General features: G+C 36.4%; 1 protein-coding gene across 1 annotated transcript; it reads left to right on the top strand.

Annotated features, from left to right (window-relative positions):
- The first annotated feature begins 2,207 nt into the window (after positions 1-2,207).
- On the top strand, positions 2,208-10,141 carry svopl (SVOP-like). The gene is made up of 16 exons (XM_073838853.1): positions 2,208-2,470; positions 3,417-3,606; positions 3,704-3,804; positions 3,906-4,004; positions 4,270-4,341; positions 4,420-4,544; positions 5,298-5,361; positions 5,442-5,567; positions 5,651-5,779; positions 7,914-7,987; positions 8,098-8,294; positions 8,391-8,502; positions 9,394-9,475; positions 9,565-9,654; positions 9,757-9,870; positions 9,965-10,141. Exons 2-16 carry the CDS (start codon positions 3,456-3,458, stop codon positions 9,974-9,976), a joined length of 1,548 nt encoding a protein of 515 aa, XP_073694954.1. The 5' UTR covers positions 2,208-2,470; positions 3,417-3,455; the 3' UTR covers positions 9,977-10,141.
- Positions 10,142-18,567: the final 8,426 nt, after the last annotated feature.

The raw sequence follows: 18,567 nt of genomic DNA, 5'->3' as shown, positions 1-18,567 counted from the left end.
TTCTAAGATGAAATGAATGCAATGTGTGTGTGTGTGTGTGTGTGTGTGTGTGTGTGTGTGCAATAGTATACCTCCCCCAGTCCCTATGTCAGTGCCATAGAGGATGTAATAGGAATGTAAACTAAATCTCACAGAAAGTTCATGTTTCATTTTATGTAAACTACCTGAAATCTAATGACATTATCATCTTTTTTTGTTGAAAAGATGCTAACACCATCTTTGTGATCATATCACTGAGGGATATGTATATTTCTCTCATTCTGTCTTATTTCTTTCTCTCTTGGTCTCTGCAAACTGCATCCCAGTATTTGATGTTTAATGTCTCTATATTGTTGTGTAAAATAAATAATAAACAATGTGCCGTCAATGATGTCTATTTTGTGTCAGTGCTATGTAAAAGTCACTCTATGTTGGAAGAAGATACTCAATAGAGGGTTTCAACTATGCGTCATCCATCGGCCATATTGGCAGCACTGAACGTGCCACTGAAACGAATGAAACTCATATATTTTGCTGATTATTCCTGCTGAAAATGGTCAATTATTGTCATTTCTTGGGCTGTATTAATCTACCAGACCAGGAAAAACATTTGAAATGCTATAGACTATAAAAGTGATAACAAATCAAGTAGAAAAGTGCGAAAAACTAAGGAACAAAAGGCATTTGTAGTTAGCCAAACTGAACCAGGATTTCCAGGGCGAGAATTGACAACATGCATGTTTGTTCTTATCATTTTCTGTTAGGTAGGTGAATATAAGCCTAATATCTTAATTGAGGGCAGTTTTTTAAGTTTGAGATTTTGGCCTTTTTGGTTTTTCATAAAGTGTTTTTTCAGACTAGTGGAAAGAAAATATCTAAAAGACACTGTTAAGTCTTTCTTTTATAGTACTTTATCTATTTGTGTTAATGGATTTCAATTACAATACATATTTTTAAAGGCCGTTTTCTCAAAATGAGTTTTTTCTCCTACACTGAGCCATAAATCTCCACTTCAGTAGCACTTACACACACCAAACTTTACATTTTTATTCCTGTCTATATCCTGAAGGTTTTTACAGAGGTATTTGTTCATATATAATTTGCATGATTTCACACAACATTTTATTCCCCCCCAAAATTGAACAAAATATGTTGTTTTCTGCCTGTTCTAAATTATTTCTGAATTATGGAGTGATACAATGAGATTTGACTCTAATATGTCGAAAAAAATTAAACAAGAATTTTGAAACTTCATCCAGTGTTTAGATTTCTGTACTAGAAATTAATGCAAATTTATGCATATTTTATTAAATAGTGGCTAATTTGCATATTTAAACATAACATTTTAGAAAACTTGTAATACAAAAAATGTTTGCAATTATCAATGTAATCAATCAACTGGGTAAGTAAGATGATAACTAGGCCTATTAGTTAATTCTTTTACCCTATTCACCTGCAGTGTCTCACCTTCATACATATTTTTAGCACATTAACTTTACTTTGTCAAAATATTGTGTCCTTTTCTGCTTACTAAGTCCTTCCCTATATGATTTAGCAACTTCCACACGTTTTTCAATGGCTTAGACAGCATAAATGAGCATTAGTTGTGCAATCCATGCTTTTGTTTACATCCGAGTATCGCCAGTTTGGCCACGCATCCAGGTAAAAAAAAAAAAAAGAATGTAGAAGGCTTCTTTCTAAACTTTAAGATGAAATTTAGTACGTACATTTTGGAACTTCTAGTTCTTACGCAGTGATTTGCGAACTTCGAACGAACCTATTCACTGAAAAGATTCGACTCAAAAGAATCATTCGTTCACGAATCGAACATCGCTACAGTTGCTAATGAATTGAATGTCGCCAGTCAGGATATTTTCGTCACGCCTTGTTCGCCCAAATCCAGTAAAATCACTTATGTCTCCTGCCAAACAGGTCCACGGAATTATATTGTTTCCTTTGAGGTGAATACAGTGTCCACAGCTCTGTTTACAGGACAGGTCAGGAGTAGAGGAAAGAGAAAACCAAACTAAAACCTGTTTGTCCACTTTTACTAGGCTAAATAACCCCAGTTCCTTTTAAATACAGCATAGAAACCTGATCTTGGGTGTGTTATCTTAGACAAAAAAAGAGACGTGGCCCTTTAAATGCTAAGCCGAACCCCTTATACGCTGAAGTGAGTGACGTTGTTTACCTATCTGCAGGTGTATTCGGGTGTTACTCCGGGAGAGGCTGGTGATGCATCTTTTCAAAAGGAGTTTTAACATGTATACAGAAACTGAATTTGGATTATAGTACATTCGTAAAAGATACTTTTTGGATTTATAGTTCCTCCATTTTATCACCGCTTTGCTGGACTTATTTGCATAAATCGCTGAGGTCCTGGCAGAGTTTACGGAAATTCTCGAACAGGTGTCTGAAGGGGAAATATCCAAAAAGCGTGAATCGGGATGAGAGGCGATGGTGTTTGATGACCACATCATTCGATGTTATAGTAAGAATTTATTTTGTTATTCTTACAAACTAAGCAGTTTAATTAGTATAATAAATATGTAATTTTGTCTCTTAGAAATGTGATTGGAACGTAAATAGTTTGTACAGCACTGATCAACAACATGAAATGCTGCGGAATGATTATCTTATCCATATATCATGGTGTTTGCTTAGCAATCAAATGTACTTCACAGAACACCATTTTATTATCATGGTATTTTTCCAAGACAAAGGGTGTAACCATTGTTCAAACAAAAAAAAAAAAAAAAAAAAACATGGTATTATCATGGTATGTGTTTAGAAATGTGGTGTAATGGTTGTATTTCCAAAAATAGATGAATACCAAAACCCAAAAATGTACAAAACCCATCTAAAAGCTATATTAAAACCATAACTACGTTATTTTTTGTAATTATTAATTTATTACTTTTAGGCTTTTGCCTTTTGTGTTAAATTAGAAACATAGTATTGCCATGGTATGTGTCCTGAAACGGGTGTAAATAAAAAAAAATCTATGAGATTAGATTGCACCGTGTCCAAAAACATGGTACAACCTAGTTGCATTTCCAAAAAGCATGGTATTATCACAACACCATGTTTAACAAGTATATTAAAATATATTAATGTGACAGTGAACACTAGAGTAATGATGCTGAAAATTCGGCTTTGATCACAGGAATAAATTACATTTTAAAATATGTTCAAATTGAAAGCAGTTATTTTAAATAGTAAAAATATTTCACCATTTTACTGTTTTGGCTTCTGCTGTTGGTGAGCAGAAGAGACTTGTTTACAAAAAAACATTAAAAGTCTTGCAAAAAAAACAGTCATTCATATGCGATTGATTTATATCAATTTATTCTCTGCTGTTTTCTTTCTAAAGATTTGTTTTGCAGACTGAATTAAGTACATTAAACATCACATATCAATTTTAATGTACTTTCCAGTTCCTGCTATTCAGGAAATAAGTGCAGTTTTGAAACAGAATGGCATTGAAGCGTTCGTCTTCCATGAAGACCCAGCTGGTCGATGCCATCCAGCTTCAAGAAGTGGAGCTGGAGGAAGAGATCAACACCAGTAGCAATAATAACACACCTCCCGAAGTTCCCGAGGATCCCGAGGCTCCCAAAGCCAAAGGTGAACAACATACAAACAAAACAATAACACAAAGCACACATTTGCACGATTGTGACTTTAAAAGTAATCATCTCAAGTGCTTTCTCGATCTCTGTAGCCCAAACAGAACTAAAATGCTACACCGTGGAGGACGCTGTGGAGAGCATTGGCTTTGGACGCTTCCATATATTGCTTTTTGTAATCATGGGTAGTGCCAATGTAAGCCAAATAATGCACGTCTCGTTTCTGTAATTCATTAACCAGCCTACTTTTTTACTGCTTGCATATTTCAGTGCTAATTTATGAATATGTGTGTGTAGATAGTGGAGGCAATGGAGATCATGTTGTTGGCTGTGGTTTCTCCTGAGATCCGCTGCGAGTGGCATCTAGAGGATTGGCAGGTGGCCCTTGTCTCCACGGTGAGGAGCTCGTCCAATCAGAGCTCTTTGTTTTGTTTTTGCTTTGATGTTTGACAGGAATGGAATGTTGTAATGCGAGATGCGCACATGTGACCGCTCAACCTGTTTGGATGACGTTTTTATACCTTATTGAATGTGACGTAAAGCGTATTTTACGTTGATAACTTCGTTCTGTCCCTGATTTATATGCAAAGGAAAACTTAGAGAAGTCTAAAATGCAAATACTAATCATTAACAGCCTTATTTTGTGTATGTTTGATTTTAGATGGTGTTCTTTGGTTTTATGATCTGTGGGGTCCTCTGTGGATATATTGCCGATAGATATGGACGTTGGAAGGTCAGGTGATGTCTTGTTTGATGCATAGGTGCTGTTTTTTGGTTAAATTCGATGAAATAAATGTGTTTGTGTGCACAGGTGGTGTTTGGAGGCTTTATATGGGCATCATATTTTTCTTTGCTCACTTCATTCTCTCCATCGTATGGCTGGTTCATCTTCCTGCGCTGTATGGTGGGCTGCGGTGTCGCAGGCACATCTCAAGGGTGAGATTGCACAAATATATTCACATAATTTCCATATGTACAAATTTGATTTAGATTGTTTTTCAGGCCTGGACAGTTATGCAAACTAATACAATAAAACGGATTTTGTGACAACTGTTTTGTCTTATGGTTAAATTGTGTCCTGTTTCAGAGAAACAAGAGTTTCAACATGTTTGACTAGCTGGTATAAAAATTTTAAAGGCATTTTTCTCAGTTTCAGTGTTGGTGTTGTTACTGCACTTTGCCTTTGGAGGGTAGTATACATGTACATTTTAATTCAAAAGTTTACATACGCTTTGCAGAATCTGCAAAATATTAATTATTTGACCAAAATAAGCTGGATCATACAAAATGAGTCTCTTGTTAGTCCTGAACAGTTAATGTCCACTGTTCTTCAGAAAAATCCTTCAGCATTTTTGTGTATTTGAACCCTTTTCAACAATGACTGTATGATTTTGAGATCCATCTTTTCACACTGAGGACAACTGAGGGACTCATATGCAACTATTATAGCAGGTTCAAATGCTCACTGATGCTCCAGAAGAAATGCATCAAGAGGCGGGGGTGAAAACTTTTGAACAGAATAATAATAATTAACATTTAGCAGATTCTGTAAACTTTTGACTTCAACTGTATAGACATTCATTAGAGCCATTAGATGCTTTGATTTTCTAGTATGCATACAAATTCAAAAGTAAGTAATTCAAATTCATTAAATCATTCTACAAATTCTCTGCTATTTTCTTTCTAAAGGTTTGTTTTGAAGACTGAATTCATCCCGGCCAAATGCAGAGCGTATCTGTTGCCTCTAGCCTCAGTGAGTGCAAAATCTGAAGTTATGTTTGACCTTCAACTGGGAAAGCTTCAATACTCACCTTACCTTTGATTGGTTGACAGATCTTCTGGATGCTGGGATCTATGCTTATTATTATTCTCGGTATGACAGTGGTGCCTACTATGGGCTGGCGCTGGATGATACGTTTTTCTATCATCCCCAGCATCATACTCATTGGACTCTTCATGGTGAGTTTCATCTAAATGGTGCTGAAACAAAAGTGGATGTTTGTCTTTGACTCACTTGCTCACTCTTTTCCTTTTGTTTTTAGTTTATTCCCGAGTCTGCACGGTTTCAGGTTTCAGCAGGGAACGTACAAGGAGCCATGTCTACACTTAATTGGATCGCAAAGATGAATGGCGTCAGCCTACCTGAAGGAGAATTACGGGAACCTGAAGTAGTGAGTATGAGAAGTTCCTTTTTCCTTATTTGATTCTTACATGACTTTTATATCACTGTATTTATATTTTATATTAGTAATATATAGATTTTATCCACCTTTTTCTTCCTGTAAGAGTGGCACGAATGCATGCAAATTTTACAGGCTTCCTGTCTCATCTGTATCCAGCTATTTTTAGCTGTACAAAATAGCTTGTTTTGCTGCTTGATATTGCAAATCGTTGTGTCTTACCATATTATTTTAATTTATTTCTTAATTACGAACACACTAGTTTGTAGTTTTACTGTTTACTGCACGTTGTTATTCTTCTCATTATTTCCTTACTTCCGCATTGAAGAAAAAGGTGGGTGTATTAAGGATGCCCTGATATATTACGACATTTTTTCTTACAATTCTGACTTTTTTTATCAAAATTGTCTAATATAAACTCACAATTGCAAGAAATACAGACTTTATTTATTGCTATTTTGAGTTCCAGCTTTTTTCATTTCTGACTTTTTCATGCAATTCTGACTTTTTTAATTTTGAGATTTAAATTTTAAGATATAAACTCACAATTCTGACTTTTTTTTAATTGCATGATATAAACACAATTACAAGAAATAAAATCAGAATTGCAAATTGTTTTTATGGTGCAGTTGTGAGTTCCAGCTTTTTTCTTGCAAATATGATTTTGTATCTCTCCATTCAATTTTTTTCTCACATTTTAAGTTTATATCTCTCACTTCCTGCTTTATCCACGCAATTCTGACTTTTTTCTCAAAACTGTAAGACAAAAACTCGGAATTGCTGGTTATAAAGTCATTAAGAGGTATTAACTCACAATTCTGACTTTTTTGCATGATATAAACTTGCAATTGCAAGAAATAAAGCAATTCCTTTTTTCTCGCAATTGCAAGTTTATATCTCATGGTTCTGACTGTTTTTCTCAGAATTGCATGATATAAACTCAAGATTTTTTTCTCACAAATTCAAGTTTGTAACTCGCAATTCTTACTTTTTATTGTTTATATCTCACAATTCTGTCTTAACTTGCAATTGCGTGTTATAAAGTCAGAATTGTGAGTTTATATAAAGCAATTTTGACTTAATTTCTCAGAATTGCAAGTTTATATCTGACAACCGTTAGCCTGGGTTTCCCCATGCTGCCTTGCGCACAGATTTTATTCACGCTGCTAAGCAGCCTGGAAACCATGGACCAAATTTTTGTAGTTCAGGGAATGTACAACATTACAGTGAAACGAAATATTTTATATCAAGCAGCATTGCCTCTTTTCCGTTTCATTTAACGTTAAACATATTAATAGCGACAAAAATGTGGTTCATGCAACGCGTTACAAAACAATAAATACAATAAAAGGAAGTGATATCAAACACTGCCTCTTTGTTTTCTTCAAAATATAAACCACAACTCTCTTTTCGTACTCATTTTAAAAATAATAAAACATATGTGATTTAAGCTATATGTGCACTGTGTATAATACATCTTTACTCTATGTATAATTAAATGAAACATGACAAGCACAACTCTGCCTTTTTTGTTAAATGTCAGTTTTAATGAACAATATTAGCCATTATAAAAGTATAAGTATAAAGTATAAGAGACTTATGTAATCGGAAATAAAGACAAAAGTAGGCAATTCGGTCAAATGCATGCTAAAAATTCAGCGTTGAATTACGATTGATAAATAATTTACGAAGCATAACTTTGTCCTCAGTCAAAACTCTTCGTTTTCTTCCTTGTCGAATTACTGTCGCTCTACGTACGTCGTCCGGTATAATTGAAATGATTTGCTATGAGCTACGCACAGGCGCATTTGATAGACATTCGTAGCGCCCAATAAACGGCTCTGGGCATTCGTAAACCACGCCTCAAATACGAGAAAATGAACATGTGGTTCCAGATGTGGTTTGGCGTTAGCCAGGCTAGACAACTGAGAAAAAAGTCAGAATTGTGAGATAAAAAGTCACAATTACCTTTTTTTTTTTTTTTATTCAGTGGCAAAAATTAGCTTCCATACATGTCCTATACAGATATGCTTTTAAAAAAAGTCTATGTGTATCATATATGCTTGCCCTCGTGTATGCGTTTATAATGCACTCAGGCCCAACTAACAGGACTGTTTGTTTGCAGACAGAAAGAGGAAATGCCACCACTCTAATTAGCCCGGCTTTTAGAAGAACATCACTTTTGCTGTGGTACTCATGGTAATGTCTAAGACACTTCCCTTTAGTTTATGTGTATTGTGAGTGTGTGGATTCATCATATACACTTTTCATTTACTCATTGGGTGACACATTACACTGTCCATCCACAGGTTTGTGGCCTCCTTCTCCTATTATGGCTCAGTTCTGAGCAGCTCTGAGTTACTGGAGAAGAATCTACTGTGTATTACCGACGCCGATCCAGAGCACCAGATCAAGCACAACCAGGAGGATGCACTGTGTTACTGTATCCCATTTAACATGGCTGATTACCAGACTCTCCTCATCAGCTGTTTGGGCGAGGTGGCACGTGAGTGACCTTTGACCTCTCTCTCAACCCAGTTTCACATCCTCAGCTTAGTTAAATCTTCAATGCTGACGTGTGTTTTGTGTGTTTACCCTACAGTCATACCCCTCAATATTGGCATGTTAAATATATTTGGGCGGAAGCCCAGCCTGGCCATACTTCAGGTGCTGTCGGCCTTTTTCTTCTTGCTTGTTAACATTTGCACAACAATGTGAGTATATTGATCTCCTGTTCTGTAAAATAATTTGTGTGTACTGCATGTATATACAGTCAAGCCCGAAATTATTCATACAGACTTGAAGTTACTTTTATTCAACCAGCAAGTTTTTTTTTTGACCAGAAATGACACAGGCTTCTCCAAAACGATAATAAGATGGTGTACAAGAGGTATCATTGTGGAAAAAAAATATTTCTCAGCTTTTATTTACATTTGAACAAAAAGCGGCATGTCCAAAATTATTCATACCCTTTGCAAACTGTCACAGTCTATGGGAAATCCAAAGTTCTATACCATTCCAAATAGTCCAAGCTTTTCTAAAGCATCCTTGGTCTTCGGCACCAGTGGACATTTCAGCATGACAACAATTCAAAACACAGCAAAAGTGGTGAAGAAATGGTTAGCAGACAAAAGCATTAACATTAAGTCCTGACTTAAATCCAATTGAGAATCTCTGGAGGGAGCTAAAGATCAGGGTGATGGCAAGGAGACCCTCCAACCTGAAAGAGTTGGAGCTCATCGATAAACATGAATGGGCAAAAATACCAGTGGAGACATGCAAAAAGCTGGTCAGCAATTATAGGTAGTGTTTGATTGCTGTAATAGCCAAAAAAAAGGCTTTTCTATTGATTATTGAGAAGGGTATGAATAATTTTGGAAATGCCACTTTTTGTTCAAATGTAAATAAAAGATGAGTAGTAATTTTTTTCACAATGATGCCTCTTGTACATCATCTTATTATCTTTTGGGAGAAGCCTGTGTCATTTCTAATGAAAAAAACAACAACTTGTTGTTTGAATAAAAGTAACTTTAAGTCAGAATTTTTTTGTGACCATGTATTAAAAGTGCAGCTAGAAATGAAATATTGTTTCTCTCCCTCTGCAGGTTAGGTTTCACTGTGCTGCTCTTCCTTCTCCGCTCAGTTGTTTCCATGAATTTTAATGTGGTCTATATTTATACAGCAGAGGTGAGACCTAACATGTGAACACTCCACTTACACTTAAAAGAAGAGTTCAACACAGAATTTAAATCGTTATGATTTGTATGTGCGCGCAGGTTTATCCCACGGCCGTGCGCTCAATCGGAATGGGCTTTTGCACATCCTTCAGTCGAATTGGCGGGATGATCGCACCTTTTATTGCACAGGTGCTTTTTGTGTTTGACTTTGCATGTGTGTGTGTACATAAATATGTGTGGTTAACACATTTGATTTCCACAACAATAACACTGTGTTTGTTTGTGGCTTAGGTGTTAATGTCAAGGTCTGTGATTCTGGCTGTGTCTCCGTTTGCCACAGCGTGTTTGATTTGCGCAGTGGGAGTGGCATTTTTGCCCATTGAGACTAGAGGACGTGCATTACTAGTAAGCATCTTCACATTTCTCAAAACAGATTTTCACTGAGGTCAAACTGAGACGGTTTAACAACTTGCCATTTTGTTTTGTTCTTCTATTTCAGCAAGATGCCTGAAACACACCTGATGGAACTGAAGGAATATTGCACTTTTGATCTCATATTAAAGCTGGAACAATTTTTTTTATAAATTGCAATGTTGCCTGTGTTGTGTTCTTCATGAATAATTATGTAAAATCTGTTACATCCCTTTTTGCTGTGTCGACATTTTCCACATTTTAAAAGGAAGTTGGAATAAGACATATTAAGGCCAGACAAAAATACAATTTACTACTTGATACTGATAGCTGGTGGCAGGTAGTATTACGAAGATGGTATTTTTGTGGACAAAACTTTCTACATTCTCTTATGAAGAAGATTAGTCATTAATATTTTTACTCCATTTCCATTACTCCAACTTTTTTTGAGTAAACTAGGAGAAAGATTTGCTTTGGAAATAAGTTTAGTCTTTTGACCACAAAAATACATTTAGTCAAAACATACCCTTAAGAATGAGTTTTTAGTCTTGGCTTTGCTTGTAGTAAAACCATGCTTAATTTACTTAAGGGGTTAATATTTTGGAGTAAATTAGGAGAGAGATTTGCTTTGGTCATAATTTTTGTCTTTTGACCAAAAAAACCTTTACATTTAATTTAAAAAAATACCTTTAGAATTTGTTTTCAGTCAAAAATAAAATAAAAAATCAGGGGCAATTGTACTTACTGAGGATTTTATTAAACAAAACTTTCCATATGCTCTTATGAACAAGATTAGTCATCAATATTTCTGTCAATTTTTCATAAGTGTAGGTTACTTGCTCAATTTTTGTTTTGTCCTTTACAAAATTAAAAAGCGTAATGAATACCATTTGTATAACCACGGTTTAACTACAAATACCATGGTTCAACTATGGTTAGTTTAGCAAAAGCAAGGTCAATTTGTGGTTAAAATGGTTCAGCTATAGTAACTGTTTTTTTTTTTTTTTTTGGCTTTATTTGTAGCAAAACCATGGTTAATTTTCATAAAGGGTTAACATTTTGGAGTAAATTAGGAGAGAGATTTGCTTTGGTCATAATTTTCGTCTTTTGACCAAAAAAAAACTTATTTTCAGTCAAAAATAAACCAAAAAATCAGGGGGCAACTGTATTTACTGAGCATTTTATTGAACAAAAGTTTTTATATGCTCTTATGAAAAAGATTAGTCATATTTTTGTCCATTTTTCATGAGTGTATCTGCTCAATTTAGTATAATTTGGTTATAATCTTTGCCTTTTAATAAAAATATTCTTTATATTTAGTAAAAATAAATCCTTTTAAAAATTTGTTTTTAGTCAAAAATAAATAAACAAACATAAATATTTAAATATAAGCATCTAGCATATAACAAAACCAAAACTGGCCATGTAAAAAGCTCCAGCAATAATGTCATAATAAGTAAGCTATTAAAATACTATTTTGTTAATTATTCCAGCTTCAGTTATTCGTTATCCGTGTATTGTTTACAAAAAGAGCACATTCAGACAATCACAACGTGATTTACGGATTCTGAGCGTGCACGTAAGTTACGTTAAAGTTTACTTTTGTATTCGCGTCATATATTTGCCCAAGTGTTAATATTACGTTTATGCTGTGTATATTTCTGCTTTATCTCACATATAGGTTGCGTATGGGTGAGTTAACTAACCTACTAGTAAAGTGTTTCAGCTCAAGTGGGCAATCCTTTGTATTTTAATATCAATTTCGTCAACAGTATCCACTTTATTTTTCCCAAGAGTGGGCGCGGCCATTTTTAAATATTGGTGGGTCTGGCTTCCGGTCTCATTCGTGTCCAACTATATTTAGCTGTACAAAACAGCTTGTTTTGCTAGTTGATATTGCAAACAGGTGTGTCTTACCATATCATTTCAATGTATTATCCTAATTATGAACACACTAGTTTGTAGTACAAACAGTTGTACCGTTTACAGTACGTTGTTATTCTTCTCATTATGCGGCTAATAAACCGGAAGTCTCGCCTATAGGATTAATTAGAACATAATTCTTGTCTTATTTCGTTCCCTTAACCATTTTTGTGGGTAATTTCGATGATGACATGAACGCAACATGTTATTTATTTAAATTTAAAGGCCTTCATGACCTTCTTGGAGCTCATTTTGACAGAAAGCCATTCCCTGTTGTTTCTTCAGGGCCTTCAAACAGAGAATGTAGGCTATTTCTGAATGAACTACTGAAATTATGAATTTCTAGGGTCTTTAAATACAGTCCAAAATACAATAACAACCACTTGAGGGAGACATTACACACAATTGGTGTTGAAGATCTGAGAAGAGTTACAGTTTAAGGTTATGTTCACCAGATCTGTCTTTCCTCTCTTACCCTCCCTCTTCTGTGCTTTGTAATCTCTTTAAGAAGTCTCCGTCCCGGGGCAAATCAGATTAGATTTAGGGCTGCTTTCTATAACACTCCAACACCAACCACCAGCAGATCTGCCGCAATACTGAATAATGAATCTCTACGATTAACATGCACTGCCTGCGATATGGGAATCATCTACAGGGTGTGTATGTGACACAGAGATGCACGTGTGTGTCCTGAAGGACAATGTTTGTGTTTGTTGAAAGCGTGTGTGTAGAGGAGGAGTCAGCATGTGCCTGGTAGCTCCTTCCTCTGACCTTGGCTACAGAGAGATGGAGAGAGAAAGAGGACAGAGAGTGTGTGTGTGAAGCGGCGGAGCTCATTCCTGCACTGCAGCTGTGATACCAGAGTTAATGTGGCACCAACAGCTCTAGATACACTTGGGAACTTGCCAGAGAGAAACAGGGCGAGAGAAGAGGAAGGAAAGCATGTCAGCAGCATGTACACACTGCAGAGAAGCAGCACGGTAAATCTCACTTGCATTGAATGTGTTTGTATGTGTGCATGTGTCAGTCTTGGAGTCTGGTGCAGCAGTGTTGATGCTCCGAGGGAAGCATTAGTTCACATACTCGATAAGATGTGGAAAGAGCTGAAAAAGCATACGACTGCAGCTGCTGGATGGTCATGCTTGGTGCATGCTTACATGGTAACATTTTAACTCTATATACTCTCTGTGCTTTCATTAATATGTGCAAATGCCCTATACAGTAGTTTAACAGTGTAATCAATATCCGAATGGCTGACTAGAGGAAAAACTGTGATCGATCCTCTTTCTGCAGCACTTCCCTTGCGTTCTGTAATCCTCTGCTCTCGAACTGCACAGCAGTCAATCACACTTGAGACATTTGAGAGGAGAGAAACAGGAAAAAGGATATTGATACAGGTCTTTTATTTATTATATATGCTTCAGTGCTTTGCCCTCCATTTGCATGAGGTTCATGGGTGAATGACCTCTGATGAAACCAGGGGAGATTTCGTTTTGAGAGTAACTTGTTGTGCTTCTTCTTATACACAGGTTCCAACTGCTTGTGACCATATTCTTTGCACAGATCATGCAGAAATGAAAATTCTGTCATCATTTAGTCACCCTCAAATGTGACCCTGGCCCAAAACCAGTCATAAAGTTTTTGAAAATGAGATTATCATCTGAAAGCTGAATAAATAAGCTTTCCATTGATGTATGGTTTGTTTGGACAAAATTTGGCCGAGATACAACTATTTGAAAGTGCAAAAAAAGCGCCGAAGTTGTTCAAGTGAGGTTACTAGACAATTTAGAAAACATCTTCATGGAACATGATCTTCACTTAATATCCTAATGGTTTTTGGCATAAAAGAAAAATCAATAATTTTGACCCATACAGTGTATTTTTGGTCATAGCTACATATATACCTGTGCTACTTAAAACTGGTTTTGTGGTCCAGGGTCACAAATCTGTTTCACTTCCTTTCCGTAGAGTACAAAAGGAGAAGTTTAGCAGAATGTTCACGCTGTTTTTTTCTGCGCAATGTAAAGTGAATGGTGACCAGGGTCTGTCAAACACAAAAATGAAAAAATAGTACTATAAAAGTCATCTAAATGTCTCATCCAAAGTCAAAAATAGCTTTATGTGAGGAACAGACTGAAAGTTAAAGTCCCCATTTTGCTTTTAGTATAAATATGTTAGCCTTAAAGGAACACTCCACTTTTTTTGGAAATAGGCTCATTCTCCAACTCCCCCCGAGTTAATAAGCTGAGTTTTACCGTTTTGAAATCCATTCAGCTGTTCTCCTGTTCTGGCGAAATCACTTTTAGCATAGCTTAGCATAGATCATTGAATCCTATTAGACCAATAGCATCGTGTTCAAAAATGACCAACGAGTTTCGGTATTTGTCCTATTTAACACTTGACTCTTATGTAGCTATATTGTGTACTAATACAGGCGGAAAATGTAAAGCTGCGATTTTCTAGGCCGATAAGATTAGGAACTACACTTCCATTCCGGCGTAATAGTCAAGGAAGTTTGCTGCGGTAACATAGACGCAGCAGGCGCAGTAATATCACGCAGCACATGTGCAAATGCTAACCTAGCTGGGAACTAATTTCAGGCGCTGCGTGATATTACTGCGTTGGAAAATTAGCCTATTTCAAAAAAAAAGTGGAGAGTTCCTTTAAGCATATCGGTAAGCTAGTGTGCTCTAAAACAATGACAAAATTCGCATTTAGAAGATATAAGCATTCACTTACAGTCTGTATCTTCCACCAATATGGATCAATGATTTTTATATCATTACCATGCACTTCAGCTTCTCATCAAATTTTCTGTTCAATCAAATGCTCTCTAGAATCTAAAGCGTCCTGTCCCCTACAGTATAAACAGACGCTAAAGCTGCAGCTGAAATCAGTCACTAGTTCACAAAATTTCTATTTTCTGTACAGTAAATGGCACATAGTGCACTAAATAGGGGATAGGGAATGATTCAAACAGTGTAAATATGCAACCGTTTGGGCGAATGAAGTCTGGTTTCACACTAGCGCATGATAACAAGGAGCGGATTGTATATTTGAGTCGGCGCAGATCACAAAACATATTGGACGCATTTGAATTCTACACAGAATGCTATTTTATATATAGATAATGCAATATGGATGTGATTGTGGCTATCATACGCTGTCAAATGCGGCTTTAACCAGCTTTATGGCTCTGGCCCAAGCTGTGATATAAACAAAACACCATTGGCTATTTAAAAAGGGGGCGGGACTTTCTGATTCAGTTGCAATTACGTCAATACATAGAACAATGCTGCACAATTCGAAGCACTTCAGTGGACCTCTAAGTGAAATTCTTTACTTCTAAACTCTCAAAACTCTCAACTTTGTGTGCATATTGAAATGTGGCACTTCACAAGCTGTTATGAGTAACAAGAACACATAATAAATGAGACATTGAAGTCTAACCTGCTGTGACATGTCTGGATGTGGCATATGAGTTATTTTTATGAACGTTGTGAATAACAAACGCACATTTTGCTGTGTTCCAAGTGAAAAAAGCTATTATACGGCCTTAGGCAACTTAGAATATAATACATTTATGATACTTTAATGGTGTTTTTGTCATTTTGGGAACATAGCTCCTGGTCACCATTCAATTTTGATGACTGACTTTTCATTTCATCAAGTTAAGAGAAAGATTAGTTTGACAGTCACCTTGTCTCACCCATAATCCTCCTCTTTCTCCCAGTGGGTTGCATTCCTAGGAGTTAATGCCAGGCTGATCCCATCCCTAAAGGTCCCCCATTGTTTAGACAATAGATCAATGTCTGCTTTAGTGGGTTTGAGCAATCTAAGCACACTTGCTGTGTCATATTCTATCTTAAAGGGATAGTTCACTCAAAAATGAAATTTCTTTCATTAATTAATCACCCTCATGTCCATCCAAACCTGTGCTGTTGTGATCGTGCATGAACGTGTAAAGACTGAAGCAGAAGAGAAGAAATTGTTAAATAAATTCATTTTTTTTTCTTTGTGCACAAAAAGTATTCTCATAGTCACATGGACTGTTTTAACAGTGTCCTGATTACCTTTCTGAACCTTGAACATGTCAATTGCATTGCTGTCTAAGCAGGGTTAGGCCCCCAACCCACATTTTTTGATTTCATCATAAATATCTTAATTTGTGTTCTGAAGATGAACAAAGGTCTTATGGGTTTGGAACAACATGAGGGTGAGAAATAACTGACAGTATTTTCATTTTTGGGTGAACTATGCCTTGTGCACAGATTACACTGTCATTAATGTAAAAACCCAAGAGGGGGAAGAAATTAGCCATTAAAAGGATTTAGACACCAAAATTAAACCTAAATGGGCTGCCTCTCATTGCATATAATCGTGAGATATCAAATCAAGCATTATCTGCAAGCTCATACTGTATTAATGAGTCATTCTCATGTGGGCGCCGCTTAGAGGTCAAACTATTCATCCAAGCTCAACTGCACGCCTGAGTAATAGTGCTGAATGAATTAAATCAATGCAGTTGCTGTAATATTTTGTAATGTGTGTAATGAAGTGCTTTACTATCAGCCTATTTTTACTCAACAGCCAATCAGAATGATCATTGGACATTTTGTTTACCTGCCAGTGACAACTGGAGTATTTTTTTTAGAGGTTTTTATAGAAAACAGAGATCTTTCATTATCAACTGACCAAAACATTTGTTTTTTGGAAATTACACTAATGACAGTGATAATGTCCAAATATCAGCTAATTAATCACTCTAAATGTGTATTATATATATTTTATGTTCTATCACTAATCACAGTTGAGGTCAAAAGTTTACATACACCTTGCAGAATCTGCAAAATGTTAATTATTTTACAAAAATAGGTTGGATCGTACAAAATGCATGTTGTTTTTTGTTTAGTACTGACCTGAATAAGATATTTCACATAAAAGATGTTTACATATAGTCCACAAGAGAAAATAATAGTTTTTAGAAATGTATAAAAATGACCACGTTTGAAAGCTTACATACACTTGATTCTTAATACTGTGTTGTTTTCCTGAATGATCCACAGCTGATAGTTTTTCATGAGCCCCTTGTTTGCCCTGAACAGTTAAACTGTCCACTGTTTTTCAGAAAAGTCCTTCAGGTCCCACAGATTCTTTGGTTTTTCAACATTTTTGTGTATTTGAACCCATTCCAACAATGACTGTATGATTTTGAGATCCATCTTTACTTAGGACAACTGAGGGACTTATATGCAACTATTACAGAAGATTTAAATGCTTACTGAAGCTCCAGAAGGAAAAATTATGCATTAAGACCTGGGGGTGAAAACTTTTGAACGGAATGACTACGTTTTTTTTTTTCTTATTTTACCTAAATATCATATTTTTTGCATTGTTTTTCCTTCTGGAGCATCAGTGAGCATTTGAACCTTCTGTAATAGCTGCATATGAGTCCCTCAGTTGTCCTCAGTGTGAAAAGATGGATCTCAAAATCATACAGTCATTGTTGGAAAGGGTTCAAATACACATAAATGCTGAAAAAACTAAGAATTTGAAGGACCTGAAGGATTTTTCTGAAGAGCAGCCTGCAGTTTAACTGTTCAGCAAACAAGGGACTCATGAACAACTCTCACTAAACAAAACAAAAAAAATCAGCTGTGGATCATTCAGGAAACAACACAGTATTAAGAATCAAGTGTATGTAAACTTTTGAACAGGGACATTTTTATAAATTACAACTATAATTTTGCTTGTGGACTATATGTAAACATCTTTAATGTGAAATATCTTATTCATAAAAATATCTCTTACATAAGCAGTGACACACTGAGTGTCATTGAGTTGAGGAGCTAATGAGAGACGTGTGTCTGCGTGGAACATGATGTGCAGATGGCTAGCAAGAACTACGAATGTGGCAGAACTTTTGCTGACGCATCTGCTTCACAGCTTATCAATGCAGATTGCTTTCCTTTTTATCTCCATCAGAATGAGAATCAATTCTCTGTTATCCATGTGGGTACCCTGCAGCAACCGAAAATAATTTCTCTTCCTCAGATGTCCTGTGTCTGGTGCCTTCTGGAGGTGAGCTGACTCCTGTGTGGGTCACTGGGGTCCTGTGAGGAGCAGATATGTGGGACGGCCAGTCTGAATCGTGTCAGACTCACGCCCTGTTCGATGCCTTCGTGCAGGCCGCCACATGCAGGGAGACCCTCAGGGCCTTCCAGGAGCTGTGCGACGAGCTAAAGCTGCATCCCGGCGGTCAGCCGCAGTTCTACCACACCCTGAGGAGCAGACTACACTACTGGAAGGCCAAAGCACTATGGGCCAAACTGGATAAAAGAGCCAGCCAGAGAGAGTACATGAGAGGCCATGCTAGCACCAACACCACGGTACAAAGAGTCACCCGCAGTGCACTGCAAGAGAGATTTCTCTACACTAGTGCCCTGACAAATGTTTCTCATGCAGGTTTTTGTTGTGTGTTTAGTGTCTGATCATAGGTGCAGGTCCGTGTGGATTGCGGACGGCTATAGAGCTGGGATTTCTGGGCGCCAGGGTGATTCTGGTGGAAAAGCGAGATGCTTTCTCACGGAATAATGTTCTGCATCTTTGGCCCTTTACCATCCAGGATCTCCGTGGGTTGGGGGCCAAAAAGTTCTATGGGAAGTTCTGTGCTGGAGCCATAGATCATATTAGTGAGTAATTGTGAATTTGAGATTAAAATTGAGTTGAATACATGTTTGTGGTTTTATTGGGCAATTTATTAGTGCA

The sequence above is a fragment of the Garra rufa genome, chromosome 4 (genome assembly GCF_049309525.1).
Source record: "Garra rufa chromosome 4, GarRuf1.0, whole genome shotgun sequence".
NCBI lineage: Eukaryota > Metazoa > Chordata > Actinopteri > Cypriniformes > Cyprinidae > Garra > Garra rufa.
The sequence above is the reverse complement of the archived record's forward strand: the minus strand, read 5'-3'. Positions and strand labels throughout refer to the sequence as shown.

Coding starts and splice junctions, on each gene's coding strand:
- svopl (XM_073838853.1), top strand. CDS start 3,456: ATGGCATTGAAGCGTTCGTCTTCCATGAAGACCCAGCTGGTCGATGCC. Junction 5,780..7,913: donor AATTACGGGAACCTGAAGTA/GTGAGTATGAGA, acceptor GTTTGTTTGCAG/ACAGAAAGAGGAAATGCCAC. Junction 8,503..9,393: donor GTTAACATTTGCACAACAAT/GTGAGTATATTG, acceptor CTCCCTCTGCAG/GTTAGGTTTCACTGTGCTGC.